This window comes from Ceratocystis lukuohia (genome assembly GCF_044167205.1).
Source record: "Ceratocystis lukuohia strain C4212 chromosome Unknown Supercontig5_pilon, whole genome shotgun sequence".
In the NCBI taxonomy this organism is placed as follows: domain Eukaryota; kingdom Fungi; phylum Ascomycota; class Sordariomycetes; order Microascales; family Ceratocystidaceae; genus Ceratocystis; species Ceratocystis lukuohia.
Genome location: NW_027263524.1, coordinates 1,786,879 through 1,806,856, shown reverse-complemented (window position 1 = coordinate 1,806,856; position 19,978 = coordinate 1,786,879). Strand labels below are relative to the sequence as shown.

The window sequence follows — 19,978 nt, the reverse complement described above, 5'->3', positions numbered from 1 at the left end:
GCTTTTTTCTTCAAAGTTTTGTTTTCTAGACATCACTTTCTGGCCTTGTCTCCGTGCCAAACTCTCCTACCTCTGCTCTACATTTACTTATCTACTTTCAGCGAGTCAACCAACACTTTACACTTGGAAATCATGCAGCCTTGGGCCATTGCTTTCATGTTCGCCTTCATTGGCAAGGGGGTTGCAGGAGGAATTGGTCCTGCAGAACCTGATACTACCGTTTTGGCGAACAATTGTCACTGGCAAGGCAATAATTGCGTCTGCTTAAGAGCAGATGGAGGAGGTTGGGAGCGTGTTGAAGATCGTTTTTGCCAGTGATCTAGAAAGTTATGGGTGTGCAGACAAACCTGCAGGCCAATAATGATCAAGATTCTCCTAACTCAGTTAACCGGAGCTTGACAGCATCAATAACAGTTAGTCCGTCTCGTACCTCTTTGGTTACATAGTCGCGAATAGTTATGCTCCCCACATTCTATCCTAGTCATACTACTATATCGCAAGGCATTTGATATTTATTATCTTTATGAATATTTCGCGTAACACTTCAAGCAACTTGTGAAAAATATACAGGATGAGAGAACTAGTGCCAATACTAGAATACTTAGATAAGTAGTAATACAGACAACCAGCCTGAGTAGCAAAGAGCTCTCTCTGCCTTTCCACGGCCTGATAGTAGGCTCGCAAACGTAACATGCTGGCAAAAGAGCAGGAGGCACACTTGCAGGGTCCCAACACATGATAGCGATGAAAGGCTAATCTGTAACAATCAATAGGCCACCGATGCAAGCTTCCCAAAACGACTTGACTCAAGCTTCAGCAGGGCTTCATAAATACGATGTTGAGGTACAAGAGACCCTGCCATAGTATGACCTCTAGAACTAGGCAGTGGGGGAAACTCTGGTCTTGTTAGTGTGTGAGGTGGTAGTGACAGGTTCGTGATTGAGATATATATGCTGGCAAAAGGCCTGTGGTAGACTTCGATACAGTCACCTACTTGGACCCTATAATAGTCGCTGCCTATAAGACCTCCGGCATATTATAGGAGCCCGGAGCACCCTATATAGTACGATGGCCAGCAAATGGCCCTTGAATCCTGGTTTCCATCTTACCCTCCGACCCGGGCGGCTCGGTCGCAGTTTCCCAATCTTCCCTATGCACTACCGTCCGTGTGTCTTTCAAAATATGATCAACTGTATCATGCATTGGCGACGGTGGGCTTCCTTGATGACAAGCCATCTGACTTTTCAAGTACTTGAAACGTGAAACAACTTTTACGGGGTCGCGTAGCTTCAAGGAAACCAGATGACCAAAGGTATCAAGGGGGCCGATGAGCTATTCAATATTGAGACTATATGCTTAGTTGCGGGAGGGAAGATACTAGTATCAAGTGGCTGGGAAAGCGAGAGATAATACAAGCTAGAACAAAGTTCCTATCCTTGCGGAACTACTCGAACTTGGCGTATTAATGACTCGCTAATCTTTAGTACTGCTCTAGTTATTCGAGACAATATGTTTCTTGAGGTGTCGAACCCAACTAAGGTCAGTCTTGCTCTATCGCTGGTAAGTTCCGTAACCTAAGAGGACGGGCAGTCGCATTTTGCACCACCATTTTCAAGGCGGTAGGTCCCTTTAACGGCAAGTAATGGTGTCTCTACATTAGCTAGAATAAGGTCAGGTCTTGAATACTAGCCAAGACTCGAAAGCCAGGCTGAGGAATTCACGATTTGCTCTGTCTAATAGCACCTTTTCTTCATAGGGGACATACGCGCTTTAGTGGTGAAGTTAAGATTCTGCAGATTTTAGTGGTTTCTGTATCATAAAAGCCCCGACAAGGACCTTGTACAGAGCCTCTGAGTTAGCTAGACACCAGAACCTTCTATCTGATGGTGTACGCTCGGCCTACATATTTGCTCTTTTCCGCTGCCAAACCCTCTCCCATAGTGTTTTTCGGAGGCTTTGTAAAGATCTTTCCAGCAGAAACCATCCAAAGCTAGCACCATTACAAATACGTCTTATATGAAGAGCACCCTATGAGAAACGGAGAGCTTGGCTGGATCTGGAAGTGTAGCTTTCGTCAAGTTTGCGTCTTCTCCTCGTGCAGTATCCTCTCCTTTTACTGTTCTTCAACCTGCACGCTCCATATCAACGGAGGATTTAGACACACAAAACGCTGATAACACAATAGAAATTGCTCCAAAATGGACGCGAAAGGGGCGAGAAAGACTCTACAGTGCATGTTGCACCAAGCCGTGTGCGCTTTGTCCAATTTCACAAGCTTTTCCGTTTGCCGTCGTGATGAGACAGGAGAAATCGTCATATGCACAGGCTAGACAACAGTGAAAATGGAGATACTACTAGGACACCAGGACGCCTAACATTGCTAGGCAGAAAAGAAGTGCATGTCTGAAAACAGCAGGCTTAGTCATATGTGAAAGCATGCTTTCGGAATGGCAGTTACTACGTGGGCATCAGGTTTTTTCTACACGGGCATTGGGATTATGTGGGCATCAGGCTTCATGCACTCCAATTGGCTGGAAATATGTCTGTTAGTGCATTCTATGCTCTGGAATTCTGCCAATGTACCTCTCTCCCCTGGCCAATTCTATAGCTGATACTTGCACAAAGAAATGTAAAAAGGAAGGGATACTCATTGTGTTGAAGACTTCACTCATTACCCTGATATATGATTTCTTTATCCTATGTTATTACTCTTAAGTACTATGATGCAGCTGCCCCTACTCAGGATAACAACCTCATGACAGCCAGTAGAGTAAGGCAGAGAATAGCTGTATAGAGGCTGAGGTCACCTGGGAGCTGGGGGATAATCCTCTCAGAATAGGAAGAAGGGGTATAGCTGACATCTAGAGAAAGAATCCTTGAGATTTGGCCCACTGTTAGTGCACATGCTTCACCGCCTTTGTGGGGCTTGTACCTGTAAGCTAGAGCCAATCAGAGTGCATGAAGCCTGATGCCCACATAAGCCCGATGCCTGTGGAGAAAAAACCTGATGCCCACGTAGTAACTGCCTTCGGAATGGCCGGGTGCTTCTGCTTACATTAGGGCTCTATGATTGTTATTGTGGGCTGCAAATATTTCACAGCTGCTGTGTTGTTGTTTGAGTTATGCATGAGAAGGAAAGCAAAGCCCTAATTCTTTAAAATAAAATGGGCCACAAGAAAAAAGGAAGCGCAAACAGAATGTACAGGGAAGGAGGTGTCAGAGGTGGTAGGACCGGCTCTAGTCCCGGCAGGAGCGCGCAATATCGGCGCCATAGCTGTAGCACTCAAGGCACTATTCCAAGCTCCGTCATCTTAGTTTTAACCGCTACTGTGAAACGGACGGACTAAAGCTGGGGAAGACAGACAGCATCAGCACAGCAGAGCAGCGTAGGACAAAACAGAAAAACGGAAAGAGAGACGATGGGGCAGGGCAAAAATATGATGCATAGACATAAATAGATAGAAGGCTACAGGGTACTCATATCTTTGTAGACACCACTGTTATCCGTATTCCAAGTTTCGCTTTTGCAAATGTGACACACAAGCAAGCCTCACTGCGAGAAGCGGTACTAAAGCGTTTTTCTACAGCTTCAACAACAGCAAGAAATGCAAAACGCCTCAAAATTAGACGCTGAGCACCGCTGCAACCCAGGGACTCATCAACTAGTCTACAGCACTCTGCAAGCTGTGGCCAGTCAGTATATTTGTCGACATGCTACTACACTATACATCTGGACTAAACGGTACTAGTTCTTCAGAACGGAGGCTTTTTGTAGCTGAAGACACCTACTCACCTGATCGAGGGCTAGATTCTGGTCTGCACAGAAGAAAACGGGCAAAACTGCACCAGTGCAAAAGTGCAAAAGTGCAAAAGCGCCAAGTCCAGTTGCTTAGAAAAGAATTTGCCGCCAACGCAGAAACGGCTATGGACAGGTGGCAAACCTATGAAGTAGAGCCCTACTTTTTACGTATTTTTGCATGTCTCTCTGCATGTCTCTGCATGTCTCTACATGTCTTTGCATGCTTTGCTCTGAATAACTGACTCAACTTATTCGTTGCCGTGTTGCTTTTCCAATCCTCCCAGATCCTTGGCAATCCCTAGGCATCCTCCATTCGCACTGCTGCACTCTTACACCACTCAACCAACTCACTCTCCCCCTCTGTCCACGGTCCACGGTCTACGGTGTTTTTGTCTTCTCAGCGGCATTACTTATTGTTGTTCTTTCATGCTGCCGCGTCGCCCCCTCACCCACTCCCACAAACACATGCCGCAGTGTGATATTAGATAGTCATCCAGTGCCACTCAATTAATACGCGCCAACCCAAGCACCTCCCCCTCACTTAGGCAGCATACAACAAGCTACATCCATCCATCACAGACAGTAAAAATGAGTAGCAAAAAAAAACAGTACAACAATTTAAACTTGGAAAAAAAAGCACTAGAGAACATACTGCATAAGCAAAACAAAAAAGACACCATCTCATCACGTCAAAGCATACTACCCCCCCTTGCTAAGCCACTAGTCTTGTCCCCTCCCCGTTTTTTGTTTCCTCTGCATTCTTTTTATCTGTCCTTTACTGTCCAGCCACGGCGCCACCGCCAATTGCAGCTGCCTCCATGGCAATCTGCTGGGCCCGGTTAACAATGTTCTGGATCTCGCCCTGGTCTTCGGCTGGGATCTGGCCAACCAGACCACTGTAGAACTCGGGCTGCTCGGTTTGAAGCTCTGTAAAAAATACATGTCAGTAGACAAGCAAAACATACCAAATCTCATCTCTTAGCTTACTATTAATAGTGACAGCAAACAACTGGTAGGGCTCAATCTTGTCCAGGGGCGACTCCAGAATAGCGCTTTCCTCGCCAAGATCTTCGTCATCGTCATCGTAGTCTTCAACGCTATACTTGCGGGCCTACAAGTTAATATCCTTTGGTTAGCCAAAACAATAATTCCTGTAGGGATAAGCATCAAACAGAGGCGAAGGGGTGCAGCAGCAAGTTGAGCGTATGCAGGTGTGTATCCAAATGTGTGTAGGTGTGGGCATGTATGTGTGCCTGTGCCTGTGCCTGTGCCTGTGCCTGTGCCTGTGTTCGTGTTTGTGCCTGTGCCTGAACCTGAGCTTGAGCCTGAGTCTGTCTGTGTTTGTGTTTGTAGCACCAAACACCTCCAGAACAGCCAAGACCGTCGCATACAAGCAATGTGCATCGGGGCACGGGAAAATCGCCCAGCGGCACAACAAAATTGTAGCACCATTGCAACCAATGCCAAAAGCCAGTCATCTTCCACAAAAACCTCAAATTCTCGCTTACCTCTTCAGCAAGGTACTCAAAGTAGGCACCAGTCGTATCAGCCACCTCCTCAACCTCCTCGGCTTCTTCATCAAGGTTCCAGTTGGTGTCGTTATCGGCCCATTCCTCACTGTCACCATAGTCGTAGTTAGACGAGTCAAAGTTGAGGTCGTCCTTTAGTGCCTCGGCACGATCTATAGAGAAAAAAAGAAAATGTTAGCCATCAGATGCTTTACTCGTCTCCTTTAGTCAGCTTCCTAGCTCCTTACTCTTCTCAGCCTGCGGCAGCGTGCGGAACAACTCAGTCACCCCCTGCAACAAACGAGGCCATCCAGTAGATACGCTCGCCGGGACGTTCTGAGGTCCGATGCTCAGCAGAGCCATGATGGCTGCAATGCACAGCTTCTTGTCGTGGACCCGTGTAAACCACGCCATCTGCGTGAACCACATCGTAAAGAATGTGTTGGTCCAGTTGCCCTGCTCCAAAATATGCAGGGCTAGGAGTGGGTTGTACTTGATCGCTCCAATCACCATCTCCATCAGGTGAACCTGATAGGTTCGCGGCCGCGATGTATTTCCGTTGCTATTGTCGGCAAGAACCCCCATTGCCATTGCCAAGAATCCGCTGACACATTCGTCAATGCTACCACCAAGGCACAGCATCATAGACTCAGCTAGCTTACATGCGCAGATGCGATCGACCCCCGTAATCTTCGGGTCAATAAACAGGTCATTCACCATCGAAAACAGTGCCTGTACATACTCCGGCTTGGTGGCCAAAAACACGGCTCCATATTGCACATAGTTGTCGAGTGCAGGCAACATGTCCTCAAGATACAACTCAGCTCCACCCTTAAAGCTAGTGTGCATAAGTTCAAATGCCTTCCACATCGTTGGCGAGATAGCCTTGGCGGCAAAAGTGCAGCTGTCAATAATTTCAAATACCTCGTTGTACAAGTCATACAGCTTGTTCTCCAGAGTAATCTGGATAATAGGCATCAAGATAGATTCGATATGCAGTAGAACATCCGGTGTGCTTTCCAGAGTCAGAATAAGTGTGCCAATTGTCTGAAGCACGCCCAGAGCAGTAATGCTCTTATCATCCGAAAACTCTAAGTACTCATCATCGCTGACAATCTTGTCGTTCTTCTCAAGCAGCTCTCGGATAATACGGAGATACGTATCCCTCAGCTGCTCGCTCAGAGCAACAGCAAATGGTGTCAGTTCTGTGGCAAATACTTCGACAAAGTCTTCCATGACATTTGCCAGAGCGTCAACATCCGCTTCGTTTGCCAGCTTCAGCAGCTGCTGCATAATAGTAGGAATGTTTTGTTGCATGTTGATGCGAATCACATCATGCCGGATCAGAGGCTGTAGGGCTAAAGCAGCCGTCACTCGGACTGGCAGGGCTGGATCCGCCATGCACTCCAGTATGTTGTGGTACACCGTGATCAAGTTGCGCTCCTCCTTAAAGTCAAGAGCCTCGAACTTCTCAACAGTATCGCAGGCACGCGAACGCAGGTAGCCTTGAGGGCTCTTGAAATCCGGAAACACGTACCGCACAATAAAGTATTCAACCTCGTTGGCGATAGGGCTCTTCTTACCCAGTAGAATGGGTGCAAGGGTGCCAATCATGCGCAGGGCGCCTTCCTTAGCCACGTGATTCTTGACTTCTGGGGCTGCTTGTTCATACTCGTTGACAACATTGTTGATGAACTTGAGAATTTCAAACGTCTGCTTGCGGCGATGCTTGGTCAAGCTGCTCAGGAAATTGGTTGCGGCAACGTCTGGAGCTGTAGTCTCTTCAAAGTAGTTGAGTGCGCGGTGCAAGTACTCTTCGGGTTCGTCTTCAAACTTTTCAATATCCTCCTCCGAAAGACAAATCACCGGAAAGACAAAGTGAGTAATGATATTCTGCAAGTGCGGCTTCAAATGGGCCCACATCTCCTTAGGCCGGACTGATTCATCTAGGAAAACGAGGGTGTACGACAAGCACGGCCGAGATAGCCAAGAGGTTTTGGCCACCCATTTCTCAATCTCTGCGAGGTAAGCCTTGAGGATCTCCGGGGCGACGTTGGTCGTAAAGTCCTGCGCAAACTGCTGCTGACTGGGATCCGAGGACTTGCTGACCGTCGAAGTGTTGCCGTGTCTAATAAACAGCCGGTTCAGGTTAAAGTAGGCCCACTTCTTGGCCTTCCACCAATGGTGCTTCTCGCGCTCGTATGGCTCGCCCTCCATCGCGGTGGCTGGGAGAGTTTTGCCGATCGTACGCAAGAAGACCGAGCACCAGCCGTGACTCTGGGCCTGGCTTCTGAGGAAATCAGAAAGCTCCAGCCATGTAGCGTGCTTGTAGCACTTGAGAGCGAGGTGCAGCATCTCGCTCGCTTCATCACTCTCTTGATCAACAAGCTCAGCACAAATTGCAAGCAACCGGGAAAACGTGCCTTCAATGATTTTATCAAGGTGATGGCGAGACTCCGAATCGCTCGTTTTGTACCGGTACGTGCGACATATGGCCAGCAGGCACTCAAGCCCCGTCAGCACACTACGCGTGTCGTTCGTGTTGAGGAGTTGGATGGCAAAGTCCAAGAATGACGGCCACTTTTCCGGGAAGTCATAGTGCAAAACACGCTGCAGGATAGAGATCATCTGCGGACGGACAAGCCCCTCTGCCGTAGCCATGATTGGGAGAATGCGCTCGCGGAACACGGCCTTTTCAGCTTCCGGGATGAGAAATTCAGTTTCTCCGCCCGCCTCGAAAACACCTGCACCCCAAGCATGGTTCACTCGGTTCTTGATGTAGATGGCGGCTACATAGTAATAGTGTTAGTAGGGTAGAACGTGAGCATCTATAAGTCTGTGTTTGTGTTTGTGTGTTTGCGTGTTTTACGTGTGCAACCTTGTGTTCGTGTGTCCACATGTATATATGCAAATATATGCACATGTGGCTATGTTTATGTGTGTTTGTGGGTGTATCTGCATCTCCGTAGGGTAGTGTCCAGTATATCACATCTACGCGTACGTGCATAGCCTGTGCCTAAACATGTGCATGTGATGTGCGAATGTGGTGAAGGTGGTAGTGGATGTGTACATGATATAGGTGATACATGTAGTGTTTGATGGATGTATGATGTGATTTGTAGGACGCAGTGCCTTGTCTGCATCGTCTAAGACGTTTAGTACATTCAGTACGTTTAGTACATGATATGTTGTTGATTCAACTGGAATGTTGGCGTCGGTGTGCAAGGAGCAAGGGAGGAGGGATCAGAGGAGTTAGAAATTAGTGGAATGGGAGGGAAGCTAGGCCTGGGAGTTGGAAAAAAAATATGGAGTGGAGAGAGTAAAATTGAAGCGTTCAGGGTTTTAAGGGTTAGACTAGGAGTTGGTAATTAGGAAAATGGCTGTTGGGAATTAGGCAAAGTAGGGGTGGAAGTTTGGTGTGGGTTGCAGAAATTTAGGAGTAGAAGTGGCAGAGAAAGGAACAGAGTGGAAGATATGGTGACAGTGGAAGACGGAAGTGGGCGACAGAGTGGCAGTGGGAGAGGTTTTCCGGGATAGTCGGAGCGGAACACGGAGTAGTGGTAATGTGATAATGTGTGTGTGGAAATCTGTATGTGTAGATGTGTATATGTCGTCCGGTCGGTCAGGTCGTGGGGGAATACGTACTGGACAGGCGGACGCTGTCAATCTGTTCAGTTTGCAAAATATCCAACAGAATGTTGAGGAAGCCAGGTTGCTCATGGAACTATAGCAAGACAGGCAAACACAGTTAGCTTAGTTTTTAGACATCCTCAACCTTAGAACACTAATCTTTGAACGCCCTCCACTTTTGGACTTTATCCATCCACCTTTGGACTTCGCCCGTCTGTGAATATCGTCAACACAGCCTCCCAGTCTAGATAGCTTCTTACCTGTTGCAGCTGAGTCTCTGCTTGCTTTCTAGTATCGGCATTGGGAGCCAGAATAGCCTCCAAAAGGCTGCGGATCTGGCCAGCATCCATGATGAGGTGGGGGGGGGGGGGGGTTATAGAAAAGAGCGACGCCAGAGAGGAGGGGACGCCGACAATGACGACAAATTTGAAACTTCACAAGATGGAGATAGGCCTCTTGGAAGTAATAATGTTAGATAGAAGGCGGATAGATAGAATTAACGCCGATCGAATCGGTTGGTCGATATTCGGATGGTCGAAGCAAAGTTCGAGGGGGAAGGATGATTTAAAAGGAGAAGAAAAAAAAAGGTCAAGCTGTTAAGAGATTTGTCGTCGTGGGATTTTCTCTTCTATTTTTTCTGCCAAAGAGGGACAACGCTGGATAGTGGTTCCTTGTGTACGTTTTTGGGGCAGAGCAACACTATGAATAGAGAAAAGAAAAACAGAAAGACAAGGAGGGTGCTCCTCCCCACACAATCAAATGAAACAAGGAAAAAAAAACATAACCAGTACGGATATGGAATAAGAAATGGAAAGGCGAATAGAAGAGTTTATATTTCTGAACTATTCTTATAGTGGCCAACTCATTATCATGATTATGTAGACTAACCTACGCAAAAAAAGAGGCTAAGAAGAAAAGACGATCAACTCGTCTTGGTCTGTGTTTTTTATTCTCGGCTTTGTGGCAGCGTAGCAATTGCCTTGTGTCGAGTTAATTGCCGGTTGTCGAGACACACAAATTGGAAAGGCAAAACGCGATTACCAGTGTTATCAGAGGCCTAAAAAAGCTGCAATTGCCTTATTTTATTCTGTCACCTTCCAGTAGATTCTGCCAGATGTGTTGTAAGCATATCACCGTTCGGGGGGGGTAAGGGGGCTCAATAGAAACATAAAAGGCTCTCAGTAAACAGGGGAGAGCTCCAGCAAACAGGAGGGACTCGCAGAAACAGGTGGGACTCTCTCAGAAGTAGAGTCAGTAAGAAATCCCCAGCCCAGCCCAGCCCCGCCCAAGAAACAAGGAAATGCAAGGGCTTCTCCAACAACAGATAGGATGAGCCCTCCAGCCAGCGCTGTACCCCCTTAGAACTCCCAAAAAAAAAAGAGGAATCAGTACATAGCCCTCTAAAAATAACAAATAGAAAGGGGCAAGTCTCTTAAATTAACGACTCTTTCCAAGAGAGACGCTGTGGTTAAACACCAAGAGACTCTATTAGAAAGCAGAATTATCGTAAAATCAGAACTGAACTCTGAAGTGTCTTTCGAAAATATAAAATAATCATGAAATAATAGGGAGGTAGGTGTCTCTACCACGAACTCCCCAGTAAACGCTCTCCAGTAAGTCAATGCCAAGTACATGTTCCTCAAAGAACTTATCAGTAGAAGGCTCCCCCCCTCTTCATCATTCCCGAACTAACTCCACCTTCCACCTGTCCAAACATGAAAGAAAATAGTGCTTCGGCTAATCCGCGGCTGATCATTAAACTGGGTCAATGTGGAAATTTGGAATTTGAAATTTGGCAGATTCGTTGCTGCATGTTGTGGGGCTTGTCACCCAACCCCGCTGTGACGTTTTAGCGGTTCCACCTTGCTGCTGCTTCACCGCCTTTTATGCCATGCCAGCTAAGCTTTACCTTCCCCTCTATCCCCCACCCTTTCTGAATCGCTGTCCATCGTCGAACCAACATTTGCTTCATCCAATAAACGCCTTAGTCCTTGTTACCATTCATCGGCAGACAAGTAACGCCACGATGAAACCTGAGACGGGCAACGTGATACAAGTCGGTAACTCCACGTCCAAATCAGGAGGAAATAGCCAATGCATGGTAAACATAAGTCACTAGTAAATCATAGGACAGGGAAACAAGAAAATGGATCATGGGCTAAACGGTTCGTGTCTTGTATTGGCTTCCAAGCCGGTTCTATCAAAGAAAAAGAAGGGGCAAAGAAAGTTTCTCTAATTCTCTAGTAAACTGTCGTAGTGATGGTAACAGTGCGACCCTTGATGTTGCATTCCTTTCCTTTGCCAAAGCCACCGTAGCCACCATAGCCGCCAGGCATGCCAGTGAACGAAGGGAAGTCAGGGAACCCCGAGAAGTCGGGGTACGGAGCGGGAGTAGTGTTGGCAGCAGAATCTGACGTGGCTGTTTCAGCAGGAGTATCGTCAACGGGATAGTCCTCGCCCGGGCCAGGGTTAACAGGAACACCCTCTGGGGCATCAGTGGGAGCAGCCGAAGGCGTCACAACCGTCTCAAATGTCGACGGCGGAGCTGCCGGAGCCTCGGGGCCAGAGGGCTCGTAGCCAGTAGGGGCGGCGGCCTCAGTAGGAATGCTGTTCTCAGTAGGAGCATTGTTCTCAGTAGGGGCAGTGTACTCAGTGGGAGTAGCACCATTGGGCGCAGCCGAAGAGGCAGTAGAAGGCGCAGCAGATGAGGCAGGAGCAGTGCTAGATCCAGTGGCAGAACCACCGCTGCTGCCACCGCCACCGCCAGAAAGGCCAATGCAGGCAAACGACATCTTAGAAGCGGACGCCTGCATAGCGTTGGCAGGGCCATCCAGCTTCCAGTCCATAGCAACGTACGGCCAGCAGATACGGCCATCAGGCATCGTCACCATGTCGCCCGCAACGAACGAGTCCATTGACTTGAGCGGCTCGCCAACCTTCTTGCCGTCGCTGCCAATCTGCTGGTAGTAGGTACCAGAGAAAGCACCCTGGCAGCCCATAGCATCGAAGTTGCACTGGGGGCTGTCAATCTGCTCCCACGTAACGAGCGCATTGGTAGCATCAAAGGTAGCCGCATGGGCGTTCTGGCAATCGGCAGAGCCATTCGTCACCCAGTTAACCTGCGAGTCGCCATCGGCAGAGCCAACGACGGAAGTAGCCTCCTCACCAACCAGAGTGTTCTTGTCCGAAAAAGTAGCAATCGCAACATTACGGGCCACAGTGCGGTTCTCAGACTTGGTGTAACCATCACCCATCCAGGTGTTGGCAGTCAGGTCAATAGCACCACGGGAAACCCAGGTGAAAATGTACGAGTTGCTGTCAGCTTTGGCACCTCCGAAGCGAGCCATGCCGCTGTAGGAACCACTCATTCCACCCATGGCCTCGTTGCTAGCACCATTGATGACATGCTCGTTGCTGACCTTGACGTTGTCGTTCATCATGCCCTGGCTTTTAGTGTTGAGCCAAAGAGCGCCCTGATCCTCAGCGCAAAGACTGGCGAAGGGGGGAGCATCGGCGGCCTCAAGAGCAATACCAGTGTTGTGACTGCAGCCCCATGAACTAGAAGCACCGGGGATATTCTCAAGCTTGCCATCAGTGGTTATGTAACGGATGGCATCACCAAAGTGGCCCGTAGCAGAGCCAGAGTATGCCGTCACTACAATGTAGGCAGCGTAGTAACCGGCCGCCTCAGAAAAGACAAGGTCACCGTTAATATCAGGAGAAGCCAAGTTGTTATCGCTGTCAATGTTAGGGCCGCCCAGGAAAGTCTTCCATGTTTGTGTGCCCGAGGCGTCGTAACGGTACAGAACTGCAACGGGTGTGTTGTCCGGGGGGGCACCGGAGGTGCCGGAAGGCAAAGCCTCGTTAGTCAAAAGCGCAAAGCCATCGTTGTGGGCAACCAAACCACCAGCTTCCTTGGCACCAGTAACAGTGACGGCAGTGCCAGTCTCCTTGAAGGTTGTGGGGTCGAGAGCCTGCACATGGACATCGGTCTCGCTGGCATCAAGGTAAGCAATGTAACCAGTCTTTCCGTCAGGAGACACGGCAAAGGGGGTGCGACGATGGTGGGGAAGACCAGTCCAGTAAGCTTCCTTGATAGGGTTGAAGGAAGACTTGAGGGTCATAGAATCCACCGACTTGGCAAGCATGGACTCGGTGATCTGGGCGGCCGCCACAGAGATCTGCACGGCCACGTTTATAATGGAGGAAAAACGCATGCTGACTGGAATGGATCAAACGAAAGACTAGACTTCACAGACGTTATTGCTAGCAGGTGTTTCTTTTTCCACGGCAAGGAAAGAAAGCGAAAAAGAGAGAGAAAAAAGAAAAAAAGAATGAAACTGAGGCCTGCCTCAAAAGAGTGTGGGTTTGTATAGAAAGAACGGAACGTCAACTGAAGTGACTTGAAGTTTAAAGAAAGACAGCTCACAGAGCGAAGAAAAAGTACAAGACACGGAAGCCGTGAGAGGGAGACGTCGAAGATCTTGATTGCAGAGAAGTCAATCTGAGCTTAGAGAGGAAAGGGAAAGGGAAAAAGAATTCGACGAGGAGAACGGGAGAAGCCCAAGTCTATATCCCTTCAAGTTACAGACCTTATCGAGCCAAGGCGCTTTATCCGGAGAGGATCAACATCTAGTCAAACAACCCTTTTGTTTTCTCCTTCACCTTCTCTTTTTCCCTCTTCGCCGCAGGGTCCTCATTTTTGCTGGCTCTTAGCTCAGGTCTGGCGATACTTGCCATGGATCATGGTAATGTTGTAAATATTGTCCGTGCATAATGTGGTACTATGTAGGTTTCAGAAGTCCATGTTAGCCGAAATCACAGGGCAGACCAGTCTCTCCTCCTTGTTTTCCTTGTTCATGCTCATGAAGGTGTTCGTTGTTGTTAGTCTGCCCAGACCAAGTAGGCTCAACAAAGTTTTCGGATGAGGAAGAAATCCCATAAGGTTACTGACCGTGGACCTTGGCAAACTCTCCCACTTTTTCTTGCGCTTTTCAGGGGCGCACAGGTGATCATTGTCATGAGACGGGATGGAGAGGGGAAGGGTTGCTTTGTCAGTGGTTCGCAGTTGCATCAGATCTTTCTCCGACACGGCCTAGAACAGCAGCTAGCACGAGACAAGAGCAAATTATTGGTACGAGGAAGCTAAAGATAGCTTCTCTAGAGATTTTCATGATCGTCGGGGCGTCTAGACTTAAGTCGATTAAGATCGGTCGCATGTTAGGAGATGGAATGAAATTGTGTTGTAATTAACTAGGAAATGGAAGATCAAAGTCACAAGCCCAAGTTTGAAGGTTATTACGGAAGTAATAAATCAGAAAATTCTTTCTTGGTCCTCCTCCAAGGGAAAGAACGGAAAATCCAACCATTCACTCATTCAACCAATGCCAACGTCGCCCTCAGTCTTCAAACATCACCAGTGTCACTTCCATTACGCGAAGTATTTGCTCGCCTCGGTCCAACTCGCCATCCAGTAACATAATTTTCCGAGGAATTTTTGCTGTTGAAGTAGAGTTAGAAGTGGAAAATTTCGGAATAAATTCTGACTGCAAATTTGAAACAAGAAAGAAAGCCTAGGCAGCAAAGTAGGCCCAGGCCAAGGTAATCCAGCCAGGCTCCCCCTATCTGTTCACAGTGTTTGTGTGCAACATCAAGACTACTTTTCTTTCTTCATATCCCTATAGCAAAGTTTGTGGCGTGGTGTATTCTAAGTAGGGGCAAATTCAATTGCTCTGTTTGGTCTGGTCTTCTGGCTGGCTACTTGAGCCGGATGGTAAGCTGCATGACAAAGTGAGAGCCCTAAAACCCTAAACCCGCAAGGGCTTGTATCGGTCTGAGACCACAGGAAAAAACAGGATTCCCCTTTACGCTGAACGGAATTAGGAATACATAGATGAACTTGGCTGTAATTTTGTCCATCGTCCGACGAAATTCTGGGCGCATGTCTTTTCATCACCCGATTGGTGGAGTTATTAACCCGATGCCCCAGACCCCAGAGGGTTTTCCAATGGCGGTGGTATCCTATAACCCTAAGTAACGGCATCAGGATATCAACGTTTCAAGAAAGAAGGTCTGCTCCCCATCCCCATCAACGGGCATGAATTGAATTGTTGCGGATCTTTTTTCAGCTATATATATTAGCCTCATGAAATATATGAACTGGAATCTTTGGTACACCATGATAGCTTAATTCAAGGTTGCTATATTCTAATCCAAACACTGAAACGTGACAGCGTGCACGCACATTTTCCTCTTCTATAAACTCTGTTTTCCCATCTTCTTCGGCTTGACTGAAATCACAGCGTAAAAAGCAGTACATGGCCACCAAATTTAGGGCTGGAGATGCAAGTATGACGCCAATTGCCTCTGACTTTTAAACTGGCACATTTGAGGTTTGACATATTGGGTGACCCATAGCCCCGATGCTAAAAATTGTTGTTGCACATTGTGTGTCTGAGTTGCCAGGCAGGTTTCCATTGTGTAGTAGTGGCACAGTCAATGTGCCATAAGTATTTTAACATTTATTATTATATGGGGCTTTCGTCACATTATTGGGTATAATTGCCATACGTGTCAAAGAAAATAGGGTAGGGTGCACGAGCAAGTAACCCTAAGAGTCTACCTAAATCTCAATTGTGCTATAAAAGGGAAAACTAAAACTTGTGTGAATGTAAATGTTACACAAGTTGAGTTGTTGTGGCAACATAACCTCCAAGAGGTTATGCTTGAGATTGGGATTTGAATGAACCTTGAGGGGAGAAATGGAAACCTTTGTATTTTAGAAAACTGCATCGACATTTCACTCAAATAAGTGCTGTGCAAACATTTCCGAGGTATGGCTTCAATGACTTTCGGGCTTGTGGGAAATGCATTTGTTTCTCTGGCAACCGTGATAACTCTGCTTGGCTACCTCAAACTCTGATTAAAATGAAAGCTTCAACTTTGGTAAGGTGCATCTATCATGCTGACAAAGTCTAGGAGAGATGGTTGATTTGCATTTTCCTCTCTCATGAACCCAGTTACAAGGACTTCTATCAACTTCAACAAACCTAGCCGCAGCAGAACAAACATTAGCTCGATGCAACATGAGCAGAGAGTTTGACAAAGTCGCGCCAGCGCGCTTAGAGCGGGAAATACCTCTCACATTATCATCACAATCTATCCAGGAACTACATTACGAAATCCTCACAGAATGCCTCCGGCGCCGTCGAAAGAATCCCATGAAATATGCCAAGTTTTTTGCAGATCACCTTAGCAAGGGTAATACCGAGCTTCCTGTGTCCTGAATGTGATATGGATCTTGCTTACAACGACTTCACTTTAGATGCGGTAAAAGAGGTGATGGTTATCATAGACCTTACTATGTATGCTAGTTCACAACCTATTGTTTCTGCGGTCCGCGCCCTAGCTGGTGGGATCAAACTTGATCACAATGGCATAGTCCACCGCCTACTACACGCATGGAACAAAGCAGCCATGCCCTTCATATTTGATGTTAAGTTGTCCCGGGGAATCTCTCTTCAGGGCTACCGAGCAATTGTCCTAACTACTAATATGTGGAAGCCAATGGCCCATTTACAAACAGCTGAGAGACATGCAATTCTAGCGGCGAACAGTGCTACGGTGGCAATTGTAGCTGCTTTGATCATAGTTAACTGGCTTCTGAGTTCCGAAATAAACCCAGCCTCGATTGATGGTATGATGGAGCCATATGGAGTCCTGGGCACCGAAGTCTTCTTACGCTTCATGTGGGACCAAGTCCTTCCACCCCTCGACATATTGAAAAATTTCCCCGGACGTGAGCTGGGCTTGAGGGCTGGTTCGTCAATCAAATTCGATGATGATTTGTCTCTACAGATTTCGGTTAAAAATATCTATGGTAGGGTAGGGTGGAGAGACCTGCCGTATCTACACCCGGCCTACAGAGTCTACGGCTCGTCTTGGTCCAAGTTCTTCCGAAACCGAGGGCAGTCCATGTTCTTCAAGGGCGACTATACGGACGCCGCGTACTGGTCAAGGCCGATTACCTTTGCCATACCGACCAAAACTCTGGAATGGATATCGAAGTTGAAAGAAGAGTATGCCCTTGCGGCAAGGAAAGTAAATTCTAATCACCCATATATTCCTCGGAACTGACTATAGCTTGACTTGATTCTGACCCGTAATAGTTGGGTGATGTCCCATTGATGTCATTTGAGACCGTGGCAGGGCTTTCGGGCGAGCCTTACCCCAACATTTCCAGCAATAAGCCTAGCGTTGAGGTGAGCTTACTTTCCAATTATTTTCTTCAGGCTTTGTAAAATGAAACAATTGCTGATGTTTTTACAGACAAAGCGTTGCGTTATCCCGCTAGAAGTTTACCAACCCGCTGGCATCGGGCAAGTTGTATGTTCCTTGGGATTCTCTTGTCTTGAGTACTACTCTGCCGTGGTCATGCTCTCACTAACTAGCTCCTTGTACACCCCTTGCATAGTGCCGATATCCAATCACAGACCTTAACGGCAACCTGACCCTCAACTTCTGCGAAACTCTGATGGCTTGTGATCCAGATGGGCCTATTGACCCCCCGCAGAATACCGACTTTCTAGCGCCGCCTTTTCTCAACCGCCCTTCAGAAGGCCTAATGCTGTTCAAATGTCGGAAGTACGAGATGCCCCGCCAACAGCCAACAACAAGTGAGTCATGGGGAGAAAGTGTTGGTAAGAGCTCACAGTAGCTGATTTTGCTGGTGCCCTGAAACAAATACATAATACCACCAGTGTTTTCGCAATACCATCACATGCAGTCTCTTTTCCTAACCAGCGTAAAAATGCCCCTTCCTCAGTGTATTTTCTGAATACTGCTATGGTGACGTTATCATTGAAATTCGGCATCTGCATGGGATGTATTTTGAATTCTTCCATAATAGCGATTTTGCAGTTGCTGCTTTCATAGCGTGTATTCCGCATGCCGCTTAGGCAATGATCTCGTGAGTGTCACTTGCTTGGTTCTCGCCACAATATTGCTTTCATGAGATATATCACCAGTTATTTTGTTGATTCTTTTGCAAGTGCTGTTTTCATAGCATACACCCTGAATGCCGCCTTGATGATATCATCGTAGGCGCTGTTTTCAAAGTGTGTATTCTGCATTGCCGCCTAAAAGATGTTTTCATAAGTGCTGTTTGACTGACGCTACTGCAAGCGCTGTCTCCATAAGGTATAGTTGAGAATTCTTTCATGATGTTACTATTTTAGGTGCTGTTTTCATAACATACAGCCTGAATGCCGCCTTGATGATATCATTATAGGCGCTGTTTTCAAAGTGTGTATTCTGCATTGCTGCCTAAAAGATGTTTTCATAAGTGCTGTTTGACTGACGCTGCTGCAAGCGCTGTCTCCATAAGGTATAGCTGAGAATTCTTTCATGATGTTACTATTTTAGGTGCTGTTTTCATAACATGCAGCCTGAATGCCACCTTGATGATATCATTATAGGCACTGTTTTCAAAGTGTGTATTCTGCATTGCCGCCTAAAAGATGTTTTCATAAGTGCTGTTTGACTGACGCTACTGCAAGCGCTGTCTCCATAAGGTATAGTTGAGAATTCTTTCATGATGTTACTATTTTAGGTGCTGTTTTCATAACATACAGCCTGAATGCCGCCTTGATGATATCATTATAGGCGCTGTTTTCAAAGTGTGTATTCTGCATTGCCGCCTAAAAGATGTTTTCATAAGTGCTGTTTGACTGACGCTGCTGCAAGTGCTGTCTCCATAAGGTATAGTTGAGAATTCTTTCATGATGTTACTATTTTAGGTGCTGTTTTCATAACATACAGCCTGAATGCCGCCTTGATGATATCATTATAGGCACTGTTTTCAAAGTGTGTATTCTGCATTGCTGCCTAAAAGATGTTTTCATAAGTGCTGCTTGACTGACACTGCCACAAGTGCTGCTTTCATAATTTATTCTCTGAATGCATGTAATTGTAGGTACTGTTCTCAGAATTTGTACCCTGAATGCTGCCTAAAGAGTGTGATTGTAAGATGATACTTGTCTGGCACTTGCCACAGATATTGTTGCTGACAAGTATATCACTGATTACTTCACCATGATTCTATCGCAAGTGTCGTTTTCGGCGTGCACTTTGAATGGCACCTTAATTATGCTATCGTACGTGCCGTTGTCGAGGAGTGTATCCTGAATGCTGCGTTGAACATGCTATCCCCATCGCTGTTTTCATAGAGGGTACTCTGAATGCTACCCGTACATGCCATTCTCATAGAATGTATTCCGAATGGTGCCTAAGAGATGCTATTGTAAGTGTTGTTTTCAGAGAGTCTATCGTGATTGCGTCTCGGGCGATGCTTTCGTAACTGCCATTTGCCTGACATTTCCACAAGTGCCGTTTTCATAGCGTGTATTTTGATTTCATTCATGATCAAGTCGTTGCAAGTGCCGTTTTCATAACGTGTATTTTGATTTCATTCATGATCAAGTCGTTGCAAGTGCCGTTTTCATAGCGTGTATTTTGATTTCATTCATGATCAAGTCGTTGCAAGTGCCGTTTTCATAACGTGTATTTTGATTTCATTCATGATCAAGTCGTTGCAAGTGCCGTTTTCATAGCGTGTATTTTGATTTCATTCATGATCAAGTCGTTGCAAGTGCCGTTTTCATATCGTGTATTCTGAATGCTGCCTAAAAGATCCCATCATTGGTGCTTTTTATCTAATACTTGCCACAAGTGTCATTCTCATGACGGATATTGCCAGTTTTTTGCATGATAATTCTATCGCGGGTGCTGTTTTCGTAGTGTATCTTGTGAATGCAACTATGATGTTATTATCACAAGTGTTATTTTGTTGACATGCCCAAAATTGCCATTTCAATAGTGTATGCTACCTCCATGGGACTTGGTCCAGCGTACCTATTACCTATCTTTTGTTTCCAATGTATACTATGCATCCCATTTTTGCATCTCCAATTTCCAGCCATGCATGTCAATCTTCCTCTAACTAAGTATTTTGCTTATTCATCTAAGGAGCAAATTTTCTATA

The 19,978-nt window shown here is 46.7% G+C and overlaps 3 protein-coding genes across 3 annotated transcripts; 1 reads left to right on the top strand and 2 right to left on the bottom strand.

Annotated features, from left to right (window-relative positions):
- Positions 1–4,574: 4,574 nt before the first annotated feature.
- On the bottom strand, positions 4,575–9,287 carry HOO65_050434 (putative importin; the record flags this gene model as incomplete). Its single annotated transcript, XM_071003084.1, has 6 exons — positions 4,575–4,726; positions 4,787–4,910; positions 5,308–5,480; positions 5,556–8,096; positions 8,953–9,031; positions 9,198–9,287. 6 exons carry the CDS (start codon positions 9,285–9,287, stop codon positions 4,575–4,577), a joined length of 3,159 nt encoding a protein of 1,052 aa, XP_070858493.1.
- Positions 9,288–11,177: 1,890 nt separating this feature from the next.
- Positions 11,178–13,154, bottom strand: HOO65_050433 (uncharacterized protein; the record flags this gene model as incomplete). The annotated part of the gene is made up of 1 exon (XM_071000891.1): positions 11,178–13,154. One exon carries the CDS (start codon positions 13,152–13,154, stop codon positions 11,178–11,180), a length of 1,977 nt encoding a protein of 658 aa, XP_070858492.1.
- A 3,145-nt stretch (positions 13,155–16,299) lies between these two features.
- HOO65_050432 (mating type 1-1-2) lies at positions 16,300–17,653 on the top strand (the record flags this gene model as incomplete). Its single annotated transcript, XM_071003388.1, has 4 exons — positions 16,300–17,037; positions 17,106–17,198; positions 17,266–17,322; positions 17,411–17,653. The coding sequence occupies 4 exons, from the start codon at positions 16,300–16,302 to the stop codon at positions 17,651–17,653; spliced, it is 1,131 nt and encodes a 376-aa protein (XP_070858491.1).
- Between the last annotated feature and the right edge of the window lie 2,325 nt (positions 17,654–19,978).